Source organism: Prunus mume, linkage group LG8 (genome assembly GCF_029339155.1).
Source record: "Prunus mume cultivar Tortuosa linkage group LG8, ASM2933915v1, whole genome shotgun sequence".
Lineage (NCBI taxonomy): Eukaryota > Viridiplantae > Streptophyta > Magnoliopsida > Rosales > Rosaceae > Prunus > Prunus mume.
The window spans coordinates 12,204,160-12,215,223 of NC_142705.1; the positions used below are offsets into that span (position 1 = coordinate 12,204,160).

Consider the following 11,064-nt stretch of genomic DNA (forward strand, 5'->3'; position numbering starts at 1 on the left):
ACTTTAGAACCTGTTTTCGTTTATATCGACTTGTATGTTTATGGAATTTAGTTTTAGTACTTTTATCGTGGTTTCCTTTTGGTTTCTATTCGAATTGTTTTGATTTTCTGTCATAAACTGCTGTTTGTTGTAGTTTTGGCGAAACTGCATTGCATTTCTTATTTCATAATTTGATTTCAGACTAATATTTGGAAGTCTATTGGAATTTTACAACTGCTCATGTACATTATTTACTGATTTGAATTGTTTTCTGTTTTTGTTTGTTGTTTTGTTTGCATTTTCAAGGCTAATGGAGGTGTGTGTCATTGCCAAGTGCACATAGAAGTCGGAAACCATTATGTTTTTCAGTTTCATCAGAGTCATCCATGGTTGATATTTTGAAGACTTTGTGTCTAAGGTTTAAGGGTTTGCAGTTGGGTTGTTTTACGTTACGGTATTCGCTGCCCAGTTATCCGAGTTGTTTTCTAGAAACGGATAGCGATTTGGACATGATGAGGACATTTTTGTTTGTATCAAATGAGAAGAGTATTGATATTTTAGTGAAGGATTTATACGGGAGCAGTGAATATAGTGGTGATTTTTGTGTAAATAAGGAGTTGATAGCATGTGAAAAGGGCGAGTCGTCGTGTTCTAGTACTGTCAAAGACAGAAATGAATTTTTGGGCAGGTTGAAGATAGCAAGTGCTAAGCCTTTGTTGTCGAATGAGTGGGAGACGTACATACATCATGTAGGGCAGAAGTTTGACGGTGGTGCAGAGGAGTTCCGTTTGAAATTGTGCAAGTACGCTCTTGAAGTAGGATTTAATTTTTTATATGCCGGCAATGACAAGAAGCGGGTGGTTGCTATTTGTTCGAATAAGAAATTAAAGGGTTGTAGCTGGCGTGTTTATGCTTCTCGTTGTGAAGCTACTGGCTGTTTTGTAATTCGGACATTAAATAATGTGCATACATGTGCGGGTGGGATATAGGAATCAAAGAGTAAGATGATGAGGTCTCGTGTGGTGTCCTCCCTCATTGTGGATAGAATTCGTGCAAAACCAGAGCTGAAGCCAGTTGAGATTATACATAAGTTCAAAGATTATTATGGTATAGATATTTCATACTACCATGCATGGTTTGGCAAAGAGTTAGCTAAATTGAATGTTCACGATGATGAGTCGAAGTCCTTCAACGAGTTAGTGTGGTATGCGGACGCCGTAAAGAAACTGACCCTGGTTCTCTTTGCACTCTTGAATGTGAAGCTGGAATTAATCGCTTTAGACGGTTTTTTGTGTCGTTTGGCGGTTGCATTGCTGGATTTCAATATTGCATACCATTGTTGTTCATTGATGCTACGTTTTTGAAGAGCAAGTACAAGGAGGCAGCTTCTCTGTGCTTCCGGAAAGAATGGAAATCAAGGTATGGTTACTGTAATGTATTGCAGATTTCATTTGTTACAATTTTTTAGCAGAAACTACATTGCGGTTTCTTGTTTCATAATTCGATTTTCTTAATAATTTTTGTATGTCTGTGGGAATGTTGCAACTGCTCATGAACATAAATGTGTTTTAAACTTAGTTTTAGTACTTGGATCATGGATTTGCCTTTTGGTTTCCTTTCAAATTTGAGAAGATTTATTTTCAAACTGCAATTTCCTTTTTTTGCTTATACTTGTGTTTTTGGTTTTGTTTTGCAGGGTTTTATCCTCTAGCTTTTGGAGTTGTTGATTCTGAGACAGAGGAGAATTGGACTTGATTTCTTCAACATTTGGCTTCTATTTTGCTACCGATGGGGAGAGTGGTGACCTTTTTCTCGGATCGCAATCAAGGTTTGTTAAATGCAATGGGTTTGTGTTTCTTGGATGGCCTCATTCTTACTGTTACTATCACCTCAAACAGAATTTGATATCGAAGTACCCAAAGTCAGTTATGGGAAATTGCTCCAAGACCATGTTATCAATTTATTTAGTAGATGCGCATTTGCTGTTACAGAGGAAGAGTTTACGGTAGCAATAGAGGAGTTGATGATTGTTGGGAGTTCGAAAGTGAAGACATTTATATCTGATTTGTCTAGAGATCACTATGCCAACGCATATTTCAAAGGAATGCGGTATGAGGAGATGGCAAACAGTTTAGCGGAGTCATTTAATAATTGGGTTGGTGTGTTTCGAGATTTGCCGGTGCTACCTTTGATAGAAGGGATTCGACAGAAATTGATGGTATTGAATTCTCAACGACGAATTGAAGCGGAGAAGTGGACAACAATTTTGTGTCCGGAGATGGAAACTAGACTGTGGGAAAATGCGGAGGCCGATAGGACTTGGGTAGTTCGTCATTCTAGTTTCACTATTTTTGAAGTATTTGCTGATTATTCTGTGATGGTTGATCTTGAGCAAAGGACTTGCTCTTGCCGTCTTTGGCAAATTGACGGTTTTCCTTGCATGCATGCGGTGGCTGCAATTCTAGCAAAGAAAGATTCAGTTTATGATTACGTGGAGTGTTACTACAGGACTGACTTCTTTCGAAAAGCCTATGAGAGTCCTATTTTTCCTATTCCAGATATTGGAAAGGCTTGGGCAGCAACAGTTTTGCAGCTGGAGTTGTGCTTCCGCCAATTACGAAGAGGCCAGCCGGAAGACCACCAACAAAGAGGATCAAGGCTTTTGGTGAATTTAAAGGGCCATTGAAATGCAGTCGGTGTAGTGTTACTGGGCATAATAGGAACACTTGCAAGGCTGTGATATGAACATTCCTTCTCAGTTGACGATTGCTTACGTTAGATATGGTTTAGTGAATGTATAGTCAGTTTCTGCATTGCACTTTTTGCAAAACCTGCATTGCAGTTTTAGTTGCTTTTAATTGGCTACACAGCTTCTAATTGGATATTATGATTCTTTTTTGAAGTTAATGAAAATTATAAAATTGTTTCATGAGTGGATATTCGTTTTTGACTGCCATTGAATGCTTTTTTTTTTTTTTTTCAGATTTGAGCAGATTTTGTTGCAAAAGCTTCTGCTTATTTGTTGCAGATTTTGACCGAAACTGCAGTGCAGTTTCTTGTCCCATAATTCAATTTCAGAATACTTTTTGCTAGTCTATGGGAATGTTATAACTGCTCATGGAGTTAAATGTGTTTTGATATTAGTTTTAGTACTTTGATTATGCCTTTACCTTTTGAGCAGCAGTGCAAATTTTGACGAGAAACTGTAGTGCAGCTTCTTGTTTAATAATTCAATTTTAGAATAATTTTTGCAAGTATATTGGAATGTTACAACTTGACCTACTTAAATGTGTTTTGAACAAAGTACTTTGATTATGGCTTTGGCTCTTGGGTTCTTTTCACATTTTTTGAGCAAATTATTTATTTATTTATATAAACTGCACTGCAGTTTTAATTTGTTGCAATATTTGACCAGAAAATTCAGTGCAGTTTGTTGTTTCCCTTTCGTTTTGTTGCATCATGTTCCTTTCATTGAGCTTGTCTTTTATGTCCGTAATGATGTTGTTGAAAGCATTGACATTGCACCGAAACTGGACATAGTCTGGGTGCTTTGCTTTCCAATCATAGTTTGGCTTTGGCTTTGGCTTTGGCTTTGCCTTTGGTTTACTCTTTTGAGCCATCATTTTGATTCTTCGCTTTGGTTGGTTTTGAGCTTCCTTCTTTTGTGGTGACATTTCTTGTGCTATTTATGATCTGCAACAAGAAAGGATGAAAATACTATTAGGAGAAGTAGAGATAAACTACAAGCAAATAGAAACTGCAATGCGTAGGTTCATTGCAATGCAGTTTGTCTTTCACTGCAATGCAAAAAACAGAATTATTTGATGCTCTTCCCCTTTTAAAAGGAGCAACCCAAAAGGCAAAACATCAAACATAATAAAAATATAATAGGAGCAATCCAAAACACAAAATATACATCAACTTGACATGAAATTGAAAGATCAGCATAGTCAAAACAAGAACTACAAAACATAACAGAAACTACAGAACAACTTGACTTGAAATGGAAAGAAGTACAAATAATTGAGCAGAAACTACAATGCAGTTTCTGTTTTCTTGATCAGTGCAGAAAACAGATTTGATGCTCTTTTTCTTTCTTTTGTGATTTTTTGGTTTTTAGAGGTTTTCAAACCAAAACTAAACCCAAAACCTAAACTACATTGCAGAATGAAGAATGAACAGTAAGTAAAATTTCAGAACCCTAAAATCGAAGGCAAATTTGTGTTAGGGGTCATTTTCTTAAGATTTTTTCCCAAGAGAGTGCTAAACCCTTCAATCGTCATCGTTGCTGGTCGTCGCTTCTGGTTGTCGCTCGTTGCTGGTCGCCATTTCAGATTTTGGGGAATAGGTTGGAACTGCTAAAAGAGAGAATGAAGAATTGGGTTGATCGTTGGTGTGTTCTTCGTTGGTGGTTGTCGCCGTTAATTGTCGTCGTTGATTGTCGCCGTTGATTATCGCCGTTGGTGGTTGAGATTTTGGGGTCGGTCTCAACTCTTCGCGCGACCAACGGCTGTTGGTTTGGTTTAAAATTAAATACCGAAATTTGATAATAATAATAAATGGCATATCCTGTAATTTTAATGTTCTTTGATATGATTTTGGTAAAAGTAGGTGTTAGTTTTTTTTCTTTGGCCTCATGTTAATTAGGTAAATTGTATATCTATTTTCTAAATTACTAAACTATATAGTGTCTTAAAATGAAAGCTTATATATAAATAAAAAAAAGGAACTATAGTGAAAGTGCACTTTAGATACTTAGTATAATTATATATATCTGACCATTATAGTCGGCTTGCCTTGTGTTGACTGAGTTGAGTTGAGCCATGGGTGATTATGCAACTGGTATATTAGCACCATGCCGGTGTTCTTATTCGTTAAGCTTAAATTGTACTAAAATTGAACTTTTTATATTTTTGGAGAAACTGCAGCTATCAAGGAAACCGTAGAAAAGGTAGACCACACATAAGAACCCATAGTAGAATCTTAATAAACCCAAACCTATAAACCCACAAACTTGACGCTAGCTATAGACTGGTTCACCCATGGTGTATACCTAACTATATTATAAATGTACCTAACTTAAGTAGAATTTTAGCATGCTTAAGTTTAATGTTAATCTACACCCACGTACAACTCTAATGTACCTAATGAAAGTACATTTTAGTTTTCAGATACCTAAGTAGAATTTCCCTTATCTAAACTTTTCAGTAACTAAATAAATCACTTTACCTAACTATATCATTTTAGACCATTGCTTGTATAAATACATATATATATATATATATTTTACGCAAAAAAAAATAATATATTTTTTAAAATCTTTCACATACATGTACGAAAAAAAATATTTTACCTTGCAGGTAAAAAATAAAACATTTAATTCAATCCAAATCGGCTCTCTAAACAATAATCAATTTGCTTTTGTGTATTTTTGACTAAATTTTAACTAAAAAATAGGGAGCATGATTATAGATGCTCTAAGTAAATATTAATTATTGCCTCTCTTACAACTAACAAAACTAAGGCATTGATTTGAACCACATAGAAAACCATAGCATGTACTTCTGACCTTTTAAACAACCAGTGCGGCCAAACTTTTTTTGATGCTACTGCGTGTACCAGTCTATAGCTAGCGTCAAGTAACGACTTTTTGTTTGCAAATTTGCTTTCCTTTTAAATATTCAAGGAGCTCAGAATCGTTTATAATCAAGATGAGATCAAATATTTTATGTACCCCCTCCCTCTAGGCTCTATATAAACTCCATGGAGCAGCAGTATACCAGGAAGAGCACCAAAAACCCTCTCCACTTAGACTTAGTTATGGCAATGCAATTACACTCTTTGCTCTTACATGTGGTGCTTCTCTTTGGCTTTGCATTGGCAAATACCAATGCTTTGCATTACCAAAAACCCTCTCCACCCATTGACTGCCCAAATAATCTGAACAGGGCCCATTTTGATTCTCTTGTACCACATTTCATATTTGGCGCTGCTTCATCAGCTTACCAGGTCATCATCTCCTTCTAGGGCTTAATTAATCACTCTTTAAGTTGTTTTAATTAAGTTACTTAGGTTTAATCTAATTTCAATGTCAGATAATTAACATCCATGTATGAATGCTGACATCTTCATTCTGTACATATATACGTATACGTAATACGTATGCACATTTCAGGTAGAAGGTGCTGCAAACGAAGATGGTAGAGGACCAAGCATATGGGATTCCTTCACCCACAACCATCCAGGTCTGTCAACCAATCAATCAATTAATGAACATTTTTGTAAGGCCTTGAAATACATTACGTTCCTAATCCAGTACGTCAAGGGCATATGCAAAAAATATGCGTTCACCTTAAAAGAATGTTCAGATTCTTTCAAGGACAAAATGGATTTGCTTTTGTTCTTAAGAAATTAAAGTGGTGAGTATACATTTTACAATGGGATCATGCACCATCAACAGAGTTACGCCACCATAACCATGACCATGTATAAAATTGACCAAAAATATATGTCATTCATACATCCATGTGAGTCGAACTTGAAACCTCATCCAACAAAATGAAGACTCCACTAGATAGTTGGAAAGTTGTAAAGAATTGAAGAAGGTTATACATCTAATAGGGGTACACATGGAACATGAATTTTAGTTACAACAACAAGAAGGTTGCTAGCTATTTGAATATCTGGATTACTTTGTATTATTTTTAATAGAAAAGTTGATTTAGATCCAAATTTCTATTGAGAAGTTGGGTTTAATCCTCGGATTTGGTGACTTTGATACAAGTCCTTTGACTTTTGTACCACATAGAATTACATTCCTTTTTTAAATATTTTATGATGTAATCTTTTTATTTTTAATTTTTTAAAATCATTTTTTTTCCAATGTCGCCCCTTATGCTTTGAATCGGATAATAGTAATTTATGTGATAATTATTAGCTATTTATAACGTTTGTCTAATAGTAATTTATGTGATAATAAGTAGCCATTTATAACATTTGTCATTAAATAGAAAAGGAAAAAAATCGCAAACATATCCCAAAAATCACGTTGTTACAAACTATTATACATTGTCGGCCAAAGCATTTGATTGTGGAACTTTTAGTACCTCTATATGCACATGGAAACATACATCACACGCAAGAGCAGATCAAAGAGTGGTAGTGATGGATGATGACATTCATTTGCTAAATTTATAATGTAAGACACAAAGGTTGAGAACTTGATATACTTGCAGCTAAAAGGATCAATAATGATCCAAAACGACATTTCCCTCTAAAACAACTACCTATGCATTTCTATGGTTTCCAATTGAAGCATGCAAGGAAAAACCAGATTAGTTTGCAAACAGAAATCCCTAACTATACTTCAACATGCAAGGAAAAACCAGATCATTTGAAGCATGCAAGGAAAAACCTGATCAATTTGCAAACACATTGTTTAGTACATGAGATATAGGTAACAATTTTTATTTTTGTTCACCCTATGGTAGAGATACATTTCATACTCTTGTGGATATATATAGTAGAAATTCTGTGGTGTAGGTATTCTATTGCCTATTGCATAGGTATATATGTGTTTTTTCATATTTTCGACAATGTATAATAGTATTTTATGTACTTTTTTTTATAGATAACATACAATTTTTATTTGTCTATTTTTGTATCTAACTTATAGGTAGTCTTCTAATTTATGTTCCTAACTTATAGGTAACATTATTTATCACTTAGTTTTTTTCGTTGCTAATAATAACACTATTTACCTATATGTCTGGTACATAATTTCATGTGGGTGCTTGTTTGATCGATTTGTATAATATGTGGGTCTTTACTTTTCATTGATTAAATTGTATTTTATCCATATATTAGGTAAATATTATCAAGGAAAGAGTTCAAAATTTAAATTAAGAAATTCAATTACAAGAAAATAATGTATTAAATTTAGATTTTAAATCCTTATTTACCTCAAAGGGTAAAATCGAAATAACAAAAAAAGTAATAAATGTCAAAGGACCTACATCTAAAACAAAAAACACGTGAACTAAACCTAATGACAGCTAATTATTTTGGACTTAGATCTAAGAAGCCCTATTTTTAATTATTAGTGGTCATGTGGTATGCATAATTGGTCTACACACAAAAGTTTACACGATATGATTTCTTCGAACTTTATGCTCTAAAAGATAAATTATCTTTGGTTAATTGTAGAAAAGATCGCTGATCAAAGTAATGGAGATGTCGCCATTGATGAATATCACCGCTATAAGGTTCTAAAATCACAAATTTTATTCTCTTGGCCTTCTGTAGTTGAAGTGTACATATTGAATTCTAATTGGATCCTTAGTTTTTAACTTCTATCTTATAATTATGTACATATATTGTGTCACTACAGGAAGATGTGGGGATTATGAAGAATTTGTCAATGGAAGCGTATAGGTTCTCTATCTCATGGTCCAGAGTATTACCAAGTACGTTGGTCATCTGCATCACCATATTTGATCGTGACAAACCAATTTAAAGTTTAGCATGTTTTATTTTATGCTATTTATATTTATAGATAGGTATTGGGTTATATTTACTTCTTGTTTTTAATTTTTATAAGGAGGAACTGGTCGACCTAACCCGAAAGGAATCGAATACTACAACAATCTCATCAATGAACTCCTAAAGAAAGGTTATACGACTGCCAATCTCATATATAATCCCCATTACATTAATATGGTACATGCACTCATAAAAACATATTTTAATTTTAATTTTCTTTTACTATATAAAGGTATGAAACCATATGTTACACTCTTTCATTGGGATGTTCCCCAAGTCTTACAAGAAAAATATGGTGGTTTCTTAAGCCCTCATATTGTGTAAGTGAATAAATTTCAGGCTCTAGATATTATTGATAATTTAATTAAATAAATAATACTATATATAATAAATAAATTTTGAAATGTGTACACACAGCGATGACTTTAGAGCATACGCAGAACTTTGTTATAAGGAATTTGGTGATCGAGTAAGGCACTGGATGACAGTTAATGAGCCATATACCGTGAGTAACCATGGTTATACAATCGGGATCCACGCACCAGGCCGATGCTCTTATAAGTACGACCAAACATGCCTAGGTGGAGATTCGGCTACTGAACCATATTTGGTGACACACCACCAACTCCTTGCTCATGCCGCCGCTGTAAAATTGTACAAGGATAAATATCAGGTCTGACAAGTTATTATTATTATTATTATTATTTGGTAACAATAGAAAAGAGAATAGTTTGGATATGTAAATAAACAAAGGTTTTACTCTCTTTTTTATCTGTCTCTAAACCAACAAATATATTCAATTTTCTTATGTAGGCATTGCAAAAAGGTATGATAGGAATAACATTGAATACTCACTGGTTTGAGCCCGCTTCTAAGGCAAAGCATGATATAGATGCCGCATTTCGAGCTTTGGATTTTATGTTTGGATGGCAAGTATTATTCACTTATATATATAAACTCATTTAAATGCTTTATTTATGAATTATATCATTGAGTAGCTAGATAGCATTACTTTATACAATACCATAAGCTTGGATTTTCATATTTCCGTAGGTATATGGACCCATTGACAAATGGTGACTACCCACCTAGCATGCGATTTCTTGTTGGAAAACGATTACCAAAATTCACAAATGAAGAATCCAAGTTGTTGAAAGGGTCATATGATTTTATTGGAGTGAATTACTATTCTGCTAGATATGCAAGCGCTTACCCTGCAGATTATATAATACCTACGCCTCCAAGCTACTTGACTGATGCTTATGTTAATGTTACAAGTAAGTACAAATTGAAAACTTCAAGTAATTAATGAATTAGTTCTTAGAATAATTAGATCCTAATATTCTTTTCCATATACATTGTGGCAGCTGAGTTTAATGGGGTTCCCATTGGTCCACAGGTACGTAAAAAGTTATTAGCATAAGCTATTGTTATTTTGACAATTAATACCTATACATATATTTTGTTTTCCACATACATATATAACTCCTAAAATTCTCGTTAATCTTCAAATGGGATTGCAGGCTGCTTCAGACTGGTTATATATGTACCCAAAAGGACTTTACGATCTTATACTCTACACAAAGAAAATGTATAATGATCCAATTATGTACATTACTGAGAATGGTAATTAATACTTTTAAACATTAATTAATTGCATCAGCAATGTTTAACATATATGTATAATGGTGTAAAATACAGTTGAGTGTTGTAAACTCTATATTTAAATGCACATTTCTTTTTTGGATTAAAAAAATGTATGCATTTGATACCGCATTATATTGCAGGCGTGGATGAGTTCGATAATCCCAAAGTACCACTTCAGATGGCCCTCAAGGATTCCAATAGAATTTACTACTACTATCACCACCTCTGTTACCTCCAAGCGGCAATTAAGTATTTTTTTTGTCAACAAATGGTGTAACCTTCTTACATTTCACTTAGTTAATCACTACATTGACCCGAAATTTATTCATTTTTTGTGTGTATATTTGCAGAGAAGGTGCTAATGTTCAGGGATACTTTGCATGGTCATTACTAGACAATTTTGAATGGAGCTCTGGATACACTGTTCGGTTTGGTATCAATTATGTCGATTACGCCAATGGTCTGAAAAGACACCCGAAAGACTCGACGTACTGGTTCCAAAGTTTCCTCAAGAGTACACAAATTTGAATCCAAAATTATGGATAAAGTACAATAGTTGTGTGAGTTATATTTCATGTGTTAACTTTCTGTTTGACTCTTTATGAGTCGGAATAAGTTGCAACAACTCATTTTGAGTTGGTTGTCTTTTCTTGTGTGAGTTTTGTTTTAATTTTAGTTTATATTGTTGATCTGCTAGGTTTATCCAAGTTTGTTCGCTTTATGGGGTGAAGGTGCTTTGGCCGTTTGTGGACGTGGTTGGAGGCATACCTTATTCTCTAGATGTTGTTGATGTATCCCTCATGTGTTTGTATTAATCCTTATGGTCAGCTGTCGTTTATGGCTAAGTATTAAAGTGATTTCCTCTAGATTAAAAAAAACTAATGAATGAAAATAAAA

General features: G+C 34.1%; 2 protein-coding genes and 1 pseudogene across 2 annotated transcripts; all 3 read left to right on the plus strand.

The window, feature by feature from the left end:
* Positions 1-365: 365 nt before the first annotated feature.
* Positions 366-1,734, plus strand: LOC103339490 (uncharacterized). The gene is made up of 3 exons (XM_089043289.1): positions 366-920; positions 969-1,263; positions 1,676-1,734. The coding sequence occupies exons 1-3, from the start codon at positions 366-368 to the stop codon at positions 1,732-1,734; spliced, it is 909 nt and encodes a 302-aa protein (XP_088899415.1).
* Positions 1,735-1,767: 33 nt separating this feature from the next.
* LOC148914732 (uncharacterized) lies at positions 1,768-2,724 on the plus strand (annotated as a pseudogene).
* A 3,018-nt stretch (positions 2,725-5,742) lies between these two features.
* LOC103339492 (beta-glucosidase 12-like) lies at positions 5,743-10,695 on the plus strand. Its single transcript, XM_008242789.2, has 13 exons — positions 5,743-5,988; positions 6,155-6,224; positions 8,185-8,243; positions 8,369-8,444; positions 8,579-8,650; positions 8,753-8,840; positions 8,938-9,193; positions 9,334-9,449; positions 9,574-9,797; positions 9,888-9,919; positions 10,044-10,146; positions 10,308-10,416; positions 10,518-10,695. The coding sequence occupies exons 1-13, from the start codon at positions 5,743-5,745 to the stop codon at positions 10,693-10,695; spliced, it is 1,629 nt and encodes a 542-aa protein (XP_008241011.2).
* The last annotated feature ends 369 nt before the right edge of the window (positions 10,696-11,064 follow it).